This window comes from Talaromyces proteolyticus, assembly GCF_021365285.1.
Source record: "Talaromyces proteolyticus strain PMI_201 chromosome Unknown BGW36scaffold_4, whole genome shotgun sequence".
NCBI lineage: Eukaryota > Fungi > Ascomycota > Eurotiomycetes > Eurotiales > Trichocomaceae > Talaromyces > Talaromyces proteolyticus.
Genome location: NW_025764280.1, coordinates 2688183 through 2707693, shown reverse-complemented (window position 1 = coordinate 2707693; position 19511 = coordinate 2688183). Strand labels below are relative to the sequence as shown.

General features: G+C 45.7%; 4 protein-coding genes across 4 annotated transcripts; 2 read left to right on the top strand and 2 right to left on the bottom strand.

Annotated features, from left to right (window-relative positions):
• Nucleotides 1–310: 310 nt before the first annotated feature.
• On the bottom strand, nt 311–1723 carry BGW36DRAFT_291689 (sn-1,2-diacylglycerol cholinephosphotransferase; the record flags this gene model as incomplete). Its single annotated transcript, XM_046210858.1, has 3 exons — nt 311–1453; nt 1522–1625; nt 1696–1723. The coding sequence occupies 3 exons, from the start codon at nt 1721–1723 to the stop codon at nt 311–313; spliced, it is 1275 nt and encodes a 424-aa protein (XP_046074760.1).
• A 729-nt stretch (nt 1724–2452) lies between these two features.
• BGW36DRAFT_291585 (putative transcription initiation factor TFIID subunit TSM1/127kD) lies at nt 2453–6438 on the top strand (the record flags this gene model as incomplete). The annotated part of the gene is made up of 4 exons (XM_046210848.1): nt 2453–4780; nt 4838–5206; nt 5258–6052; nt 6109–6438. 4 exons carry the CDS (start codon nt 2453–2455, stop codon nt 6436–6438), a joined length of 3822 nt encoding a protein of 1273 aa, XP_046074759.1.
• A 430-nt stretch (nt 6439–6868) lies between these two features.
• On the bottom strand, nt 6869–7933 carry BGW36DRAFT_139861 (putative small nuclear ribonucleoprotein SmG). The gene is made up of 5 exons (XM_046209434.1): nt 7829–7933; nt 7675–7746; nt 7512–7586; nt 7413–7445; nt 6869–7356 (listed from the first exon to the last, which is right to left on the bottom strand). Exons 1-5 carry the CDS (start codon nt 7856–7858, stop codon nt 7333–7335), a joined length of 234 nt encoding a protein of 77 aa, XP_046074758.1. The 5' UTR covers nt 7859–7933; the 3' UTR covers nt 6869–7332.
• Nucleotides 7934–8117: 184 nt separating this feature from the next.
• On the top strand, nt 8118–11554 carry BGW36DRAFT_425847 (nineteen complex-related protein 2-domain-containing protein; the record flags this gene model as incomplete). The annotated part of the gene is made up of 8 exons (XM_046220173.1): nt 8118–8196; nt 8249–9368; nt 9568–9591; nt 9646–9818; nt 9874–10226; nt 10276–10548; nt 10608–11367; nt 11418–11554. The coding sequence occupies 8 exons, from the start codon at nt 8118–8120 to the stop codon at nt 11552–11554; spliced, it is 2919 nt and encodes a 972-aa protein (XP_046074757.1).
• Between the last annotated feature and the right edge of the window lie 7957 nt (nt 11555–19511).

Genomic DNA, 19511 nt, shown 5'->3' with positions numbered 1-19511 from the left:
ACTATGGGTGACTTGCTTTTGGTGGTGAAGATATATGTACAACTAGTCATGTCTCATGTCCCCAGTTCCTAAACCGAACTGTCCAGTTTGTATCTTTTTAAAGTAAGATGTAATTTTTCAGCATCATTAGATAGATGCATCTAGAGCGAGATGTAGAAAGTAGTTTTCTATTCGGTTTTTGTCTGTCTTTCTTTAGTTGCAGAAACCATAGATAAATCCCAAATCCAAATCAGCCACGACGGCGGGTGGGCTTTGTAGATCGTGAGAAGAGTATCAAGTCTCTCGGAGTTATGTTTCTGGTAGCCTTCGCTCAGTGATGCTTCAAGCCGGTCTTGCCGTCGCCATTAGGCTTGACATCACCAAAATTGCGATAGACAGTGTCCCTGGCAGTTGATTTATTTTCTTTGATCGTTAAACAATTGATGCCGAGGAATGTCGTGATCCGGTTAATCACAAGGAATGCCCAGTGCATGTATGCGGTAAAGGCAAAAAGGAGATAGAATCGAAGGTACCAGAGCTCAAATGTAGCGCCGATAGCGGGGAGGCCGATGCGAGGCAGATTAGCGAGGATGGCACCCCCGATTAATGGGACCAACATGACCGTCCAGTATGGGAATGGTTGTTTGAGTAAATGGGCCAGTATGATTTTCGTAGTCATGCGGCCAAAAACAAACGACATGACGATGCAAAAGAGGACCAGGTGGTTGTTCGATAGCAGAGTCGAGTATGGGGAGAATAGCCAGCCCAAGACCGAGCCTGTAAAGACAAGAATAGGGGTCCATTCTAGGAAGATTGGTAATACTGGTAAGCCCTGGCGTCTGCGGGCCTGCGCAACATTGTAGACACATGCTGGTAGATGTGCAACCATAAATGATCCAAAGACGATACCCACCCAAAAGTCCAAGAAGGTATTCGTTCCGAAGATCTCGGGATGTCCGAAAACATCAGTCACTTGGTTGCGCCAGATCTGAGGGCCGTAGATGCCGGACGCAATCATGATTCCGATGGCAATGAGCAAGCCTTCAGTTGGTCCATTAAAGTAGCCGAGATACAAGGTATGTGTGTGGAAAGTCTCCCATGTTGAGAAAAACATAGGCAAGCACGGAACTAGAGCGGTGAAGGCGCCGAGTTGTGTAGCACCCAGCCCCATTGCGGCCGTCTCGAGCAAACTAGCAAGAGTACAGTTCAAAGAATCGATACCATGATCGAAGAGCTCGCCTAGTCCGCTTGAGGTACCTGTCCGACGAGCTTGTTTTCCGTCGATATTATCCAAAGTCGAATACATCCAGACACCGATGGCGAAACTGAAGTAGACCCATGTTGGCCCGGGGCCAACCAGGTCAGGCACAAAGATGGTTACAAAAGCAACATTCCCAATAATGAAGAAGAAACCCAATAGGGTCACCATATTGGGTGCCATCCATAGTGGGAGGAGTTCAACCGAGGCATTCCACTACCGAGTTTCTTCTGTCAGTAAACAAGCCGCATCCAACTATCAAGTGAAGAAAGCAGCCGGCTTACATAATGTTTGAGGATGTATCTGGAGATGAAAGACTTGTCCACACTGGAATATTTGTAGGATTTGAGAGGAAGGAGGTATTCGTCTGTGAGTGTGTTTTGGGTCTCTGTTGTTGGCAACCGGGGATTTTTCAGCCTCTCACACTCAATATGTCAAGAAGTTGTGGGCAAACTAACCTTGAACCATCTTGAAAAGCCTCGGCATATTGCCAATCTCGCCTCAGTCACGTCAAAAGCGCGTCGTCTAAGTCGTTATTGTCGTCCAGAATCAATTCATAGGGGTAAATAGCCGAAAACAAATTTGTATGTGGTGAAAGGGACAAATGGCAGAAACGAACAAGGGTCAATTGGAGTTGCCAGCTCGTCTAACAATGAAACACACTCATGCAAGAGAAGGAGAGAGAGTGAGCGTGGAATAAGGTCTCATCCAGCGACAATAATAATAAGTTCTTAGCGCCTGCTGCCTGTATTTAATTTATCCTACGGCTGAGAAGCCGAGGCGCCATCACGTGCCTGGCGGACCCGTACTTTGGCTGCGGACGGCTTGAGTCCGTGCTTTGCAGACTTACACCAACGGAGACTAGCCTGCGCAACGATACTCTACTGAGCTGCTTCATGTTGTCGCCTCTAGCCGATCACACTCCGATCACAAGACATCTTAGCCTCCTCTCGGTCAACAGAGTGAAGTTGCGCCTGCATCGACCAACCAGCCAGCTGCCTGCCGTCCCCCCTCACTCTCTGCTCGTGTGCCTCCCTGCCAGTACCTCACTCCTCCATTCCGCGTGTGATCAGGTTGCACGCAAATCCCGCTCTGGAAGTCATCTGCGCGGTGCTCCCATCATCGCGCCTGGTGTCCCGGTGCATGGTCATGCAGGTGGATAGCTTTGACTCGTGCGCATAGCGCCTTTCTTCCTACGATTCTCTCCGAGCAAGGATGCCGGGCCTCGTCGAGACACCCGCAGCCACCAGCGCCGTCCCTGTCTGGCCTGGCCAGGATTTTTCCGTTGCTTACCAGAAACTCGATCTAGAGCTGGATTTTATCAACAAGAGTCTGAAGGGGAAGACTGAGATCACTATCCACCCGCATCACAAGGACCTCAGGGTTATCAAACTCCATTTTCGTCAGGGCGAAATCAAACGATTGAATATCAATGGGAAGGCGGTAACAGGACTCAAATACACCGATTCCCACTCTGCCCTCAATCTTTATGGCGTGCAGTATCACCAACGCCTCTCCGCGAAAGTCGAAAATCTTCTCAAGCCCCAGATCGAACCTGAATTGGTGATCACACTTCCCAAGTCTTTACGAATCGAAGACCTCGATCCCCTGTCATCGGAAGCGCAAGACCAGATTGCTTTTCGGTCATCTGTCGGAAATGCGGATGACCCCGACGGCCCAAGTGCGAAAGCGACAGAGAACGCTCTCCCCCGGTATACTGCGCTAACGGTCTATATCGAGTTTACAGTTGATAACATTCGGGAAGGATTACAGTTTGTAGGGGTGGATAGTGGTGACAGACGGTACCCTCATGCATATACTACGAATTCAACAGGACTTGGTGCTGCTAGCTGCCTCTTCCCGTGTGTGGATGACCGATTAGCGAGATGCATGTGGGATGTGACCATTAAATGCCCTTGCTCTCTTAATGCGGTTTTTGAACGAAAAGGGCAGGAAACATCTAAGAATCACACACATGGCAAGAATGAGCTCAATGGAGCCGGAGCCGATGATGATGACACCCTCGATATGACGGTGGTTTGTTCCGGTGATATGACCGACGAGATTGTAGACCCGCGAGATTCGAGTAAAAAGAGCGTATCTTTTTCATGCGTCTCAAATATCTCTGCTCAACAAATCGGCTTTGCTGTGGGACCTTTCGAACATGTGAATCTCTCCCAGTTTCGAGAAAGCGACCAAGACGAACAACTGGGAGACAATGCGATTTCCGTTGACGCATACTGTCTTCCAGGAAGAGCCGAGGAAGTGAAAAACACATGTTTTCCGATGGCTAGGGCCATCGATTATTTTTCTGTGACTTACGGTTCCTACCCCTATTCTGGTTACAATATATGCTTCGTGGACGATATCGCCTGCGACACGATTCCTACCCCCTCACTATCCATATGCAGCAATCGCCTGCTCTTTCCAGAAACGATCATCGACCCGATGTATGACTCAACAAGGTCTTTAGTCTATGCTCTGGCCTCTCAATGGGCTGGCGTCAGTTTGGTACCCAAGGATGTAAAGGATACATGGGTAACGGCCGGCGTGGCTTATTATATAACAGACACATTTATGAAAAAGCTGTGTGGAAATAATGAGTACCGCTTCCGTATAAAGCAGATGTCTGACAGAGTCTGCGACTTGGACTACGAGAGACCTTCCATTTATGAACTGGGAAACTACTTGAGACTGGACCCATCAGAACTGGAGTTCATCGCTCTGAAAGCTCCTCTCGTTCTCTTTATATTAGAACGACGTCTCTCCAAGGCCAGTGGGAAACCAACTGTCTCACGAATCATTGGACGCCTGCTGCTCAACAATCGCATGGGTGACCTGACAAATGGCGCAGTAACTACAATGAACTTCATTAAGCTTTGTGAAAAGTTTGGTCATTGCAGACTTGATGTCTTTTTTCAGCAATGGGTCTTCGGCGCCGGTTGCCCTCGGTTTTCAGCGACACAGCGATTCAACAAGAAGAAGCTTGTTGTTGAAATTATGATAAAACAGTTACAAGGAGAATCACAAGGCGCTAAAGATCTTGAGAAATCTTCTTTCTTGCGAGACTTGAAGGAAGAACTCCGCAGTGTCTATGCTGCCCCAGTCCAGCCAGTGTTCACAGGATCAATGACCATTAGAATCCACGAGGCTGATGGAACGCCGTACGAGCATATTGTTGAAATCAAGGAACAGACCACGAAATTCGAAGTCCCTTATAACACCAAATACAAGAGGTTGAAACGTAATAAGAGGCAAAAGGAACGTGTCACCCTGAATGTAGGGGCCGATCCTAACGCAGAAACACAAGACGATGTACTGCTATATTGCCTTGGCGATGTTCTTCAAACAGAAGAAGAAATCCAGGACTGGAGATTAGCGGATTGGAGCAAAGAAGAGGAGGATCGTATGGGGCAGGAGTCTTACGAATGGATTCGGATGGACGCTGATTTCGAGTGGATATGCAAGCTATCTTTAACCATGCCTGGCTACATGTATCTCTCACAGCTGCAGCAGGATCGAGACGTTGTTGCCCAGCTGGAGGTGAGTCTGAATGATCCACTCTTTCTGTGTGAATTACTGACTGGTTTCGATTTATAGTCTATGCAATACATGGCTATTCAGAAACCCCATGCTCTAGTCTCAACAATCTTTATTCGCACCCTCATGGATAGGCGGTATTTTCATGGTATTCGTACTGCAGCTGCATATGCATTGGTAAAGCATGCAAAGGAAGAGATTGACTGGATCGGTCTTCACCATTTAGAGAGGGCATTTCAAGAGCTATTTTGCTTGCCAGGGTCACAAGTGACGCGTGACAACGACTTTTCCGACCAGGCATCGTATATCCTTCAAAAGGTCATACCCGAGGCTATCTCCCAGGTCCGTGATAATAGTGGCAAGACTCCTTTGAGGGCGAAGCGCTTCATTTTTGATAAACTCAAGTTCAGCGACAACTCAAATAACGAGGTAATAAAAACTTTCCAACCTTTTTGCTACTTCACTAACACGAATAAATAGTATTCGGACAATTTTTACATTAGCTCTCTGATGACATCAATAGTTAATGCTTTGGAGGGCCGTGGAGTCGAAACATCGACCCATAATGAGTTGGAGTTTGACATGGAAGGGGAGTTGGAGCGCCAAGCCGAAGAAAAACTTGAAAAGGACGCAATAGCGGAAATCGACAGATACCGACGAATGGATGAATGGTCCAGCTCTTTCCAGAATATTTACTCGAGGACTGCTCTACAATGCCAGTTGCGTCTTACAAAGGCCAACATCATGGACCTTGACGCAATTCATTTCCTCCAATATACTAGGTTTGGAACCTTTGATATGCTAAGAATAGACGCTTTTGAGTGTCTTGCTGAGCTGGATATATTCGGAATTCCCGAGCTCTTGAGATGGTTCCTCTTCATAATGTCATCAGATGCTAGCGCATGGATTCGTCATCGACTTCACGGTCCCTTTGGTAGAGCTCTTGCCTCTGTGGCATTTGGCACCCACCAGGTTCCTGAAGAACCGCCACCAAGCGATGGGTTGATTATCGAACAAGAATCCACCACAGATATCCGCCGAGCAGATTTGGCCAGGAAGCAGACCATGCCTGGAGCCTTGGAAGCTCTAAAAAAGGAGCTCTCCCGGAATTCAACTTTGAAAGAATCGCTATGGGCTGCATGCAACTCTTCGTACATTGGAGCACTGGAGGTTTCTGATTTCACAGATTTCTGCCGCGTCTTATATGACGCCAAGGTGTCTGTTCCGGTCAAGTTGAAATACCCTCGGTATTGGAAATGCCAGCACATGGGCAAGGTAAGGAATTATCTTTTCATTATCTACTAGAAATGATTACTAAAATTCTAATGAAGGGTAAAATGCGCTTTTACAAATCAGACCGATACCGCATGTCTCTCACGACATCTAAAGATACTGCTAGTACCGGGACAAAACGCAAGCGTGAAGATCAAGGCATGCCAACACCCGCGCCTCGCATTACATTCAAACAATCAAAGTCAAACCTTGGCGCTAGCACTCCTTCAATACCGAACCCTGAAGGACGCAAACTCACCAAATTACATATCCCCAGTCACTTAACCATGCCTACCCCTACTGTGGCTTCTCAATCACCCCAAAACCCAACCCCGACTACACCTGGCGGCGGATTGAAACTCAAACTTAAGTTTGGGTCGATGAAATAGCCAACCCAATGCTACAAAACATTCATCTATAACACTATTCTATCTTGTCTCCGTCTTACGACTTAAGCATAAAAACAATTGCAATTGGCAAAGGCGCAACTAGGCGCGTTTTATTGGTTTTCTTTTTGTTCTTCTTGGTGGCATTTTAGGCTTTTCTTTTCACAACTCAAAGGGATTCCCAATAAGTTCAGAGCGGAGCTTTTTGCATGACTTGGATAGCAGATCGGTGTTTATTTTTTTTTTTGCCTACTCTATATGAAAACTTTTTGTATTTGTACATTATTTCAAGCCATTCTTTTTTCGGCTCCGTTGCATGCAAAGATCGGGCCGAGGAAAGACAATGGAGTCCAGATTTGATAGGAATTCAGGATATCAGACGATGAAATCCTACAGTAGGATAACAAAAGTCGAAATATAGCATCATGATTTCTACGTTTTTATTTATATTTAATTAATCTCAGATTAAAATACTTCCCAGGATCCCATCCGTAATAGATAATACAAAATATTCAAACGCATGTACAATTAGTTTCAATATGTGGAGGGCTCCTATATCCAATCCATTTTAAATGTTGCGGTGCTATATTCAAACTTTTGTCGCCCTACAGTAATAAGATTTATTCATAAGCTTACTGAATAGAACAATCCAGCGTATCTCTAAACAAATTCGAAGATGGTATTTCAAAAGTCGATTGATTTTTATCTTAACTTGTTCTCCATTTTCATTCATCAAACCCAACACAAATTCATAAAAGAATAATTGACAGTGTAAGCCGGCCATCCATTAAAACTCCGATATGATATACGAAAATAGGAAATAAACACCAGGTCAAGTTCCCATAACAAGAAAGAAAAAAGATCTCTGGTTTTCGGCGACGCCTTTTTATAGTGAAACTAATCGCTGATACGTTCGAGGGCCTGGAAAGAGGAATTAGTGAGGTGTTGAGAGGAGGGGTTTGTGGGATATAACGAACCTCGAGCATAACGACCGAGTTTCCTCGAATGACCTAAATAAGTAAACAATCGTGAGTAAGCAGAAATGCAGGCTTTGTGAATAAGTGGGCTCAACATACGGCCATTCCTATCCTCACTTTCTCGCCGTCCGGCTTCTCTTCAATAGCTTCGTCAAGGACGATGTTCATAAAAACCTGCCCACCACAGTTAGACTCCAACCATGGCACACTTCGAACCAAACACAAGAAATATCGGTGTTTGTAAGGTAGGATATAAACGTACGTCATAACCTCTGAGGATTCCGATCACTTTGCGATTTCCATTCAGTTGCACAAACAACCGTTTCTCCATATACTGTCGACGAATTTAGTTATTATTTTTTTTCTTCTCTTCTTTTGGCCAAAGACATTCGATTACGGAAGAAGGATGGACTCACCTTCTTGAGTTCCGGTTGAGCTTGAGGCATTTTGGCGACTAGACCTGGGTGATTAGACTGGAGTCTTGGGTTTTCTGGTCGTCGCAAATGTCGCGTGAATGGACTGGCTGGTTGGAGAAATCGCGGTGCGGCAGAAGGGCCCGCAGAGAGCTCATACCGGAGAAACGATTGGCCGAATAGCTCATATTGCGGAGTTTGAACTCGGAGACCTCACCACTTCATACCAGCAGCTACGAGTCGCAGAAAAGGATATCTGGCTCTGACAAGCCGGATTTATATACTCTGAATTATGAATTCACCTTTTGCGAATCGCCGCAAGCCGCGCAAGATTGGAGGAGAAGATGAGGAAGATAATAGTACAAGTCAAGGTTAGTCCAACCCCGCCATATTTTAGAGATATCAAAGCTCAAACTTTCCAAGATAGCGAACCCGTCGTTAAAAGACCATCGAGTCTAAAGCCAAAGCACAAATCAAAACTCAGACTTTCCTTCGGACCCGGCGAAACGTCCATGGTGGATGATGGCGACGACGCAAGTGGAGTTGTTACGCCAAAGCGACCTGGTCTTGGTCGGCGTGTCCTCGAGAAAAACGCCTTACAAAAAACACCAAGCACCACAGGCTCCGCGACTCATTTGCCTTTTCGAGTCGGACAAGAGCAGGATAGGCCGGCCTACGGAGAGGATTATCTCAAGGAGCTGCGAGACTCCACTCCCTCCACGCCTAAAGCCACAGACAGTGAAAACGATCGGAAGGAAATTGACGTTACGGCGAAATTCGGGGAAGTCATGCAAATGTCGGGTGCTACTGCGATACCGAGCGAGGCGGAGATCAGAGAAAAGAAAGCACGGCGGGCACGATTGGCCAATGAACCCGAGTACATTTCTTTAGAAGTAGAGGACGAAGCCGAAGAAGATTATATGGCTCTCGACCATAAGAAGGAAAAGGAACAAACTCGCCTTGTGAGGGACGACGAAGACTTTGCAGAAGGATTCGACGAGTTCGTTGAGGATGGCAAGATTTCTCTCGGCAGAAAAGCGGAGCGAGAGCAACAGCGAAGACAACGCGAGCAGATGCGAGAGCTTATCAACGAGGCGGAAGGAAGCTCGGAGGAGGAAGACTCGGATGCAGAACGAAACGCCGCTTATGAAGCCGCTCAAACGCGAGCCGGCATGGACGGTATGGAGCGTGAACGGCGTGGCAACTCATCTCGTCCAAAAACGCCACCAAAAATCGCATCTTTGCCAAACCTTCCGGGCGTGCTGGGACGGCTGCGTGCGAATTTAGCAGAAGCAGAGGGCTCTAAGAAGCTCTTGCTTGATCGGATGGAAGAGCTTCGCAAGGAAAAGGCAGATATCGCAGTGCGAGAGGTTGAGATTCAAGCATTGATCAAGGACGCAGGCGAACAATATGAAAAACTTCGCCTTGAGGCAGGCCTTACACCAGGGGGCGATGGTCTGCCAGGAGACGCGACACCCAACGACCGTGGACTGGAAAGTCTGGGGGGTTCGCTGACAGTTTCTCGCGTGGACTCTGAGACTGAGTGAGCGCAGTCGCTCCTTCCCTGTATTGTAAAACGGCTTCTTCTTCTCCTTCTTCTTCTGGGACGGCCGCCCCTGTATTTTCTGTCTTCACGGCGTTGGTTCTTGTATTCCTCTTTATGATACCCATCTTATATAGCAATCGATAGCTGCCATGCCGCGATCATCGTTTCTTTCTTTCAGGACTTACTCAACTCGTAGGCCATCTCGAACAAACAGGCCGAAGTGAGTACCACATTCAAACATGGGCTCGATTCGACCAATGCTAACAATTTCCAGATATTCCGTTCACCTTATTCCCTGGCTGGCAAGCCCTCTCGATGAGAACAGCGGAGCAGTGCCACGCTTACGCCAACGTAGTGATGCTAGTCCCATCGAGTTGTTCTACGATGTATTTCTAGTTGCGAATCTCGCCACATTCTCCGCTACGCATGAGATTACAGACATCAAGGGTCAGTAAGCATCAAAGCTATTCATGGCGTGTCTCGGGAGATTGACGCTTTGTAGCGGTGTGGTCATATGTCGGCTTTGTTGGCATCATCTGGTTCACTTGGCTCCAGGTGACTCTCTTCGACCTTCGCTTCTCTAGAGATTCAATCTTTGAGCGGACTTGCAAGGTCGTTCAGCTATGCACTATGGTTGGGTTTGCTTCCGCAGGATCACGTTTTTCAACACGCATTCAGGACGAGAACGTTTGGGCTTTTAGGTCGTTGTGCGCACTCCTATCTGGAAGTCGCTTCATGCTTGCCGTACAATATATGATCAATCTATGGTTTATTCATGACAAAATGTATGCAGCTGCAAAAGGAATGCTAGCTATTATCGGCGTTCTTTCAGTCACTGGAGTCACCTACCTAGTGGTAAGTCGGAACTGTTTCATCATTTGGGAGGCTCAACTAACAGGTACAGTTGTACTTCACATTCGGTCCATCCGAACCTCACGTTTGGACTGCCTGGTTCGGCCTGTTTTTATTTGAGTCTCTCGCCGTCATTGCAGTCTCAACATATATTCCGGGACTAGAGCTTGATAACACTCATCTCACCACACGAATGGGGCTTTTGACCTTAATCATCGTGGGCGAGCATGTAATTTCGGTCACCCGGATTGTCAAGAAGATGATAGGCGGTGGTGGATGGACGCTGGCATCACTCTTACATGTCATGGGTGTCGTGACCACAGTGGTATGCTTCACCCATCGACTTGTAGTTTATAAATTACTCGTCTGAACTAATCGGTCTAGTATCTTTTATGGCATTCATACTACGATATTTCACCGCGCAACCGATACGGAAGACTTCGACAACAGATATGGACTCATCTGCATTTTCCATTTCATATGAGTATCATTCTTTCTTCCGAGGGCTGTCAGATTCTCGCCCTAGCTTTGGATATTTCTTTGAAGTTGAGATATTTGCTTGAGACGATGCAGTTTGCTTGCGAGGATCCACCACCTTTGAAGAGCTTCGCGTTGGAATTACTCAATCGTACAATTGTTGATATGGAGATCGACTTCAGCAAATCCCCTCATGAAAAGGCTGGCATTAGTCATGTCATGGCTACTTTGTGGAATACGACCGACATTTGTGCAGAAGGAAACTCTACACAAGCTTCAGTATATGGAATTCCTGAAGACCAAGGGCGTTATTTGTCCGGAAACGTTACTGTGGCCCTCTTTTCGAGTATGGACATCCTACCAGAAGAGCCTGATTCTACGAATACTGATGGAATGAGATACGTGAGAGTGTATCTTGGGCTTTTGACGTTCGTCTACATATACTATTTCATCACGGTAGGGCTAGCAATGGCCTACTTCGGTATTTTTACGATATTGACAAGACGTCATTCAAATCAAGTATACAATGCAGTCGCCGTGGCATTTCGATTTCTATGTGCAATTGTTCTCATGTCACAAGTTGCATTCGCGAAAGATTTCAATTTAACCTACAGATACATGACGCATCCAATCATACTATACACATTTTCCCTAACCATGCTTTCCGGTAAGTTTATTTTTATGTGGATGCTTATTTATATTGTCTAACATGGATAGTTCTCCTTGTCGATCGAGTTCTAGACACGCTTGCAAAGTCGAGGAAAGTTGATATAACTCGAAAAAGCAGCACACGTAGCAGGGCACCAATTGTGAGTTTCGACCAGGAAGCGGACAGTACTTTCTACGAGGGATAGAAGATGGCATGGTGGCTTTGAACAAGCTGAGCTATTCTTAATTGACTTGCTATGCTCTATATAGTAGAATTTTATTTTCTCGTTGTCCTATGTATCTTGGCTATGGCCTGAGTGGTAACTTTTGGCAGTACGTTGTCACACAATTGCAATGGCATGCTCAGACATAGTACTCGAGTGCCCATCAATTATCCAAATGCAACTTAGGCAAAACCATATTATCGGTGTCCTCCTCCAGTACATCCTCGGGAATCGAAAAAATATGGAAGACCAGGGGTACCTTTTTTTTCGGTCTTCATTCTCGGTGTCTCATATAGAGCCCGGTCCGCGTATTGTGGATGGTGCTAGGCCAGTATTCTAATGGACGGCCTAATCCTGCATGTTCTTTCCTAGCGCTTACGTGGAACCAGACTCTACCCAACTTCTCAACTCTCGATACAGATGTCCGCTTTCGGTCGCAAGCGTCGTTATTATTGAAGAACTAGTCCGTCATCGCACCGACGGTCCCAAACGATCCTTGTCTAGACGAACATCTAGCACAAAAGTGGCCCTCGGCCTACCGAAAGGGAGATTGTGCGCGTCGGTCCAGTCCAAGTTGAGTGCTTGCGCTAATGGACGTGCTAGGCATGTCCGGACTCTGATTCGCGCTCACTTTAAATTAAACGGACAGCGCTGCTCAGCCCTACGACTCCGACAGAATGTGATGTTACAGTAGGATCGAAGCATGCATCATTTCTCGAAGGTTTCAGTGCTGTCAACCTTAATCACTGCTCTCTTTCACTGGACACATGCCATTGTGGAGCGCCGATTGGCGGTGGCAATTAAATTGATTAATTAAGATGTTCGACAGACAGCAGCCATCAACCGAATCACCGTGCAGAGTAGGCGATCGGTGGATAGAATTTGACCGCTATATAGGCTATAACGGGCAGCCCAAAGTGGCCGTTAAATGTAATACGTAGGACAAAGTCTCCTATGTGGAGACTAACAGTGGAGGAGCCCCTTTTCCATGCTTGTATGAACTATGTATGGTTACTACGACGAAGTAATTACTATGAACCAGTCGGCTATGAACTAGTCGACTCGACGGTCTTTAGCCTACGGCCTATGTGTCGGTCTGACAACCGCCCGTGCCACACCGCTTCACTGTTGTTCTGTTAGAGATAATCAGGCGTAAACCAGTTAGCAATAGACGGTCTGCACACAGTAACCCGCCTGCATATCTGCACAGCCGATCATATTCAGAGAAATGGTCATCTCTCTCTTTTCTTAATGAGGACTGAGCGTTCATTTTAGCGGTATCGACGCAGCTGATCAGGAATAGAGGCTGGGAATTTCTATTACAAAATCGTCTTATGAAAAGAAACTGTCGGAATCAGAGTCAGATTTCATTTTGATTATCTTGGTCGCCAGAATTGTAAGGCCGGTAACGGTCAATGTCCACGGGATCTCCACCTGTAGGGCTGAAGGCAAAAAATCAATAATGAGGAGCAGATACCAACCATTTTTATTGTTATGGCTCTTAATATACAGCTAATTGATACACTACAGAGCAATAGTGGATAAATGCGGTGTATTTTCAACCCCCCATTCGCCCAGACTTTCAAATCCCGTCGCGACGTAAAGTCTACAATCATGCAGAACCACGGGCCAGCCGATATAGTCAGACCGCGGTAGACGCCTCAATTCTGATTCAGGCAGTAGCTAGGCTATGCTAAACTGTGGAGGTGATGTAATGTATGAATGTGACTGTTCGTGGAGCAAATTCCTGCGCCTTTCCAACCTTCTAGAAATGCATAGGCGCGGAGTCGATACGCCAGCTGGTTTGTGTTTTGGCGTCGATCAACCAGGGTAACATTAATTAATACAGTGTGAACGAATACAGAATACGTGACTGAAAAACAACTAGGGGATGGTGTGGGTGATATACAGCTTAGGAAGTCGAGGTATTCGGTGGAGACGGCATTTCGAAACAGACGATGACTGCTCGAGTCAGCCAAGAGGCGGTCCATGGATAGCTGAACAAAGAGGCTGTATTTAAACAGTCCAATTAAATACCAGAACTTGGAGAAAATCGATATGCACTTCGTATCTGCGAAGGAATTGGGGCGTATCTGCTCGCCAAGGAAGCGCCTGAGTCGGACCCTCGCTGAGGGATTGAGATCGTGGCAGGTGCTGATGGAAACACGTATGAAGCAGAATAGGAGTTAATTAATTTAGGGCTGATGGTTCTTATAGTGTTGTGGTTGTAGAAAAGGATCAACATATTGTAAAACGGGCCGGTCAAAGACATGGACACTGGTTCATGACCGTCATATCCAAGCTAGGATCAATGTGAGAAAAGGGACGCACCTATATTTCATGGGCAGCAATAGGGGATTTTCTGGCAAAGATGACAAGGGGTAACCGGTTGTTTATTGGGAGTATGTTGAAGCCCACAGAGGACATTTAGAAGTAGTGCTGAAGTAGGATAGGCAATGAATACCACTATTCCATATACTAGCAAATTTTTGTGTATCTCTGATTCTCATAAGATTTTTATCATTTAAACTGTGCTCTAAATACATGGTTTTTCCAGAATACTATTCATTAATGATTGTTCATAGCGAAAAGTGTACGCTACAAGCCTAGATATATATACAGAATACAAGAATCAAGTTGAATTATTGCACACAGTAATACTAGAATATATAAAGCAGAGGAATACGTAGATACACAGTACTAGGTACTGTGATTCCTGCTTGTTGAATACAGCTATTGGATGATGTATTTGAAGAACTTTAGATATCATTCATTCTTGGTAACGGTTGATGTTCTTTCCCCCAACCCTATAGGATACGATGATTAGCTCAATGTAATTCAAATCATTAAACAAATACAGTCTGTATGGTGCATAGTTTAATATTAATGAATTATATCAATTGATGTACTATGTATGTCCATTTGTGCTGAACATGAGAGTGATTTATTGATTCAATTTCCTCCAGTCCCCAACGCAACACACCCAGTTGGCCAATTGCCTTCCAGAGTCAGTGTCGTAACATCAATTGGTCTTAGTTGTTATTATGAGCTCTGTTTTTTAATTAGTTATATCATCATTCTCAAGACGCCGAGACCCAGGAAATATTTTCAAGATGTCTCAGATGCATCTTTTACACCACGAGGCAGACTGCATATTTCCATTTCCAGGTGCCACTTCGCGACATCATACCAAAACAGTTATCTATCTTCTCATTCAACCCGAGATATAATCCGGACCTATCAAAAAAACGAAACATTCTTGTCGGTACATACACTTGCAATATTAGCCCCCAACCCCGCACATCATCGGCTTCGCACTCGGTTTAAAAATTGTCTCAGATCCTCGACCTGCAGATCGAAAACTGCATCTAACCCTTCTGCCTTCCTTACGTCTGCATGTTACACACGCGAACGGGGAAAAGAATAACTCCTGCATACGTTTCTACACATATCCAGAAAAGAGAAACTCGTATAGATACGAACGCCCGAAAGCCTCATGATGAATGCAGCAATCTGAATGCCAGGTCCGGCGGCGCGCTGCCTCGACGTACGTTGTGCAACCACACCAGAACAAAACAACGAAGGGTGGTTGGTTGGAATCTTAAGCTCCAAGACCATATCTAACAATATACCCCGCGCCCTGTCCCCCTCGATTGCATGACTGGGTTACCCCGTGATCAAGGCTTCGGCCAGGCCGAGACTGACGCATGCACACCAGAGATTGTCAATTACTCTGGAAACTCAACAGCAAATGCATGCATGTGAAAACTGCACAGAGTTCTACACATCTTCCGTCACACAGTTGACTTTTTAAAAAGCAGATCAGGTTCGGGGTCGCCGGCAACCTGCATTATTGCATAGTGAACTGGGCTTGAGAGTTCAAGTCTTGTCGACGTAATTGGCGGAGTCTTAGTAAGAAAAAAATATAATAGATTAATACGCAGCAGGCTACCTCTCGCCGGGCAGGCTAATACAGTCGATATATCGCAGCGAATCAATAAAACTAATGGGGTGCTCCGACGCGATGGTCTGCCAATAGAATCTGATCACCAGACTGCTGGGTGCGGGCTAGATGCAGATGAGATGCAACTCTTCTTGCGATTACGAGCAGGGGTAGGTATGACTTTGTTACATTCACATTCTTTTTTCTTTCTATTGCTTTTTCGCATTGGGCCTGACTTGTCAATGCCAGTTGTCGAATTGTAGATGCTACCTTATCATCAATGCTAGACAGAGATTAAAGGGTATAGACCGTAACATTCCTAATCGGGAAAGCGAAGAGCAAGCCGTGCAGAATAGGAGTGACCAATGAGCGTGCGATCAGCTGATTTTGACAATCTGCAAACTGCAGGTTCAATGCACGGGTACGAAATAATGATACGTGCACAACAATCCTGTTCCTCGACGACAATGATGGGGACGATCATCCTCAGGCATCATGAAGAACACCACTGGTAGGCTATGGCGGCTCCCGACCGTGACGCTATGCGTTCCCAGACCCCTGGGAGATGCAGTAGTCTGATCCCTAGAGTGCGAGAAACCGGAGTTAGAGGAGGAGACGGTGTCCACGTGTTCCAAGCGCTGACATTTAATAATAACCTAATTACAAAACTGTCGCCCAGTTCACCGTGATAATGGAACACGGATGTAGACCGACTCAAGCATTTACTGTTGAGTATTGGCACGTACTTGGCAGTAGATTCGAGTCAACAACCGGAAGCCTGATCACCGACGTTAAAGTTCTTAAACTGGCTTCCTACACTCTAAAGTCTAGGACTGGCTGTGCTTGGTCCGTCTAAGCCATCGCTAGGCACGAGCCACTGCATATTGTTATCGTTAATGGCGCTTAAAACAAAACCGTCAATAGCCTTTCCCCCCGTCCGGAGTAAATTAATTCAAAACTTAGCGGTGGCAAAATACTGTAACAAAGGCCAACCCCAACGGTTAAAACTCGGCCGTTTGCCGACTCGATTAATAATTCCATATGTGATTAACTAGTGGTGAATGGTGCTTACTGGTTAGGAGTGGTTAGCGATAGGGCATGGTGTTAACTCCGGAGTATAGTACTTAGAAGATAACGCATGCCCCTGACATAGTACCGTGCACTTGGGAGGATGCGAGGCGCTAGACTGGAGCAAGACTAGTAAAAGTATGGAGAGAGACATGTCTGTCGTGAGAGCCAATTATAACAACAAGAGAGGCGAAGCACAGACTTGGTGTCGTAAGCTACTGCTTACAATACGTTTCGGCCCTCTGGGGTATCTTACCATGTCAGAACTGTGCCAGATGATCTGGCTATCTCTACCTTGTCTGATACGGCGTATCTTAGTGTAAATAATATAGTTACTAATAAGTACGGACGGGATTTTGAACGAGTGTGGCGCACGAGGGCAGAGTATTCTTGTATCATGCCATATACTATCGTGCATTATTATTCTCATATCAGACTCGGCGTTTAATAAAACCATCCTGGCACAGCCAAGGCTAGACTCCTGCGACAGCACGAGAGACGATTGCAGACTGATCAGGAACGCGGCTAAAATTAGATACACTATTCTCGAAAGCGCAGCGAACTCGACTGATGCACCACACTGTACATCGATACACCAGTTGACCCAAATAGGGGATTCGTATAATAATACTATTACTTAATACACATAGTTCGCGAACCGCACGGGGACATGATCCCTTGGTGTCCGTTCGTTTCCGCCCTACGGGACGATTGGTTGTGCTGAGGGCCTTGAGTCTCCAGACGAATCCTCTGTATAGCCAAAGTTATTGGCTGGGGGATCCCTGTCAGTTGGACCCAGGCTTTCGGATTGCAGGGATTAGCAACAGACTAACAATCGTGGTAGTGAACTTGTAAATACATGCTAGCGGCGGTTGTACCCCCTATTACGATTATTATTAATGGCATAGGGTTGTTTGTTGTCTTCCACCGAAACGACTTCCTAGTCCGGTATAAGTTGGCGCTATGATAGACAAGTCAGCATTTTACCATAGCGATGGGATCATGGTCCCTGGATTATTAGAAATTGGATTGCCCGCACAGATGGAACTAGTCGTGTCAAACCCTACACTATCTCCAATACTCAAATTTGAGTACCTGATCGGTATATTCGTATAGGTGGAGTTGACGCTTGTATTAATATTGATTAATATTGATTAATATCGAGTTAATACTTAATGATATAGTAAATAGTAATACTGGTCTACTGGACCGTGCGGACGACCAAGGTTATCTAGAGTTCACCAAGCATTCCCAATGAATATACGAACCAGTCACCGACAGAATAGTACGAAGACAGCTCACTAACCTTTGATCCTTAAAGTATAATAGCGTAAGCGACGATTACCGCAAACCTAATCATTATTGTTAATTAATTTAACCATTCGCTCCGGAGGACGCTCCGAAAGCACGGGTTGTGAGCACTGACAATTTACAAATCTTATTCCTTTCTTATTTCCCATCCCTGATTCCCAAATAATGTTTAATATGATGCCACCTGCCTCTATGGAGTATTATCGCCGTAACTTTAATGAGGATAGCCGCCACGGCGATTCCCAACAGGCGACTAGTCATCCGATTTGTCCTGAGGCCCGAAGCCTGAAGGCCAATGCCTCACTCGCGACTTAACTTTAGGCCAAGGATAAGGATCAGGCATGACGACAGAACAGGAAATCCGACCGTCAAGATCTTCTCCAGGGTAACTAAAATTGTATCGCATCGTTGTCGCATCCCATATGATTTTAAATTCGCAACATACACACGAGTTAAACTTTGATATAACACATGTCTTGAAGCCATGTACACGTATGCATATTGACTATAGTCATTATAATCATGTCCATCTACGAATATGGTAAATGAAGACCGCTTATGTGAGAAACTAGTGCAGGGTACTGCCGAGAACCGTAACGTGCTGATTTCGGCCAATACAATCCTATCTCCGACGTGCCGTGAGGACTCTATTCAACTTGGCGAAGGATGGTTCCGACAGCTTATTATTAATTATTACTGTATTCGTTTGGAGATCGGCATAGGAACGTTTTTTGGTTCTGGGACAATATCCTAGTGCGGTGTACCAAGAGCTATGTACGTAAATCTAATATAGCAAATGTACCAATCAAACCATGAAAATATCCTTACGGGCTAAGAGTGTCAAAAACAACAGAGGTAGGGAATGTAATGGCGTGTATTTCGTCCTGTAAGGCGATTCTGTAGGGCAAGACTGATGAGGTAAGCCTTGGCCACTCTAATCGACTTAAGGTGGCTCCCCACCGAATGCGGGATGCCCGTTCAACGTGTGGGATAGGTCATTCTGCACTGTTCATGTTCTTATTTTATTTTTAACTATTCTATAAACTACAATTCCAGAGACGTATTTTATGTTGCAGTAATATATACTAAAAAAGTGAAAATCTAGTGACGCCTCAGTGTTTGGCTTTGGCGTGTTGAGTCTGCGCCTTCGTGAGTGGGCGTGGCTTGGACCCGCGATGATAAGAATAGTAACAGTTCCCGGACCGCAGCAAACCAGCCAACCATAGTGCATCAGTATTCCAATCATCAAACCGACCTATCAATCCCGCATCCTTTGCGTTGGTCGTCTGAAACAAGTTGGACATGCTGTGAACTGACGTCGGTATTTGTTTTGTCCCGAATAGTTAATACCTCCGTTGTTGCTATTACTACTCCTATATCTCGCCCCTACCTTGCAGATTCTCCTACTAGACTCCAGATACAGACAACAGCCGCCAAGCGCCAAGTTCAGTGACACACTGATCAATGTCAATAGAAAAAACTCAGTAACGAGAGGTTGATACTCCACACCATAAACATATTCATAGCGAGAGCGCGCGCGACATATTACCCTAAATTGACAAACAGCCGACATACGGTAAATTTATTTTGAGCATGTCTTGGCTCATTCTTCCCTGT

What these genes read in the sequence shown, in the direction of transcription:
- BGW36DRAFT_139861 (XM_046209434.1), bottom strand. Translation starts at nt 7,858, where the DNA reads ATGCCTCAAGCTCAACCGGAACTCAAGAAG. An exon ending in AAGTGAGGATAGGAATGGCC is followed by an intron (nt 7,446 to 7,511) that starts GTATGTTGAGCC and finishes TTACTTATTTAG; the next exon opens with GTCATTCGAGGAAACTCGGT. An exon ending in ACTCGGTCGTTATGCTCGAG is followed by an intron (nt 7,357 to 7,412) that starts GTTCGTTATATC and finishes TCCTCTTTCCAG; the next exon opens with GCCCTCGAACGTATCAGCGA.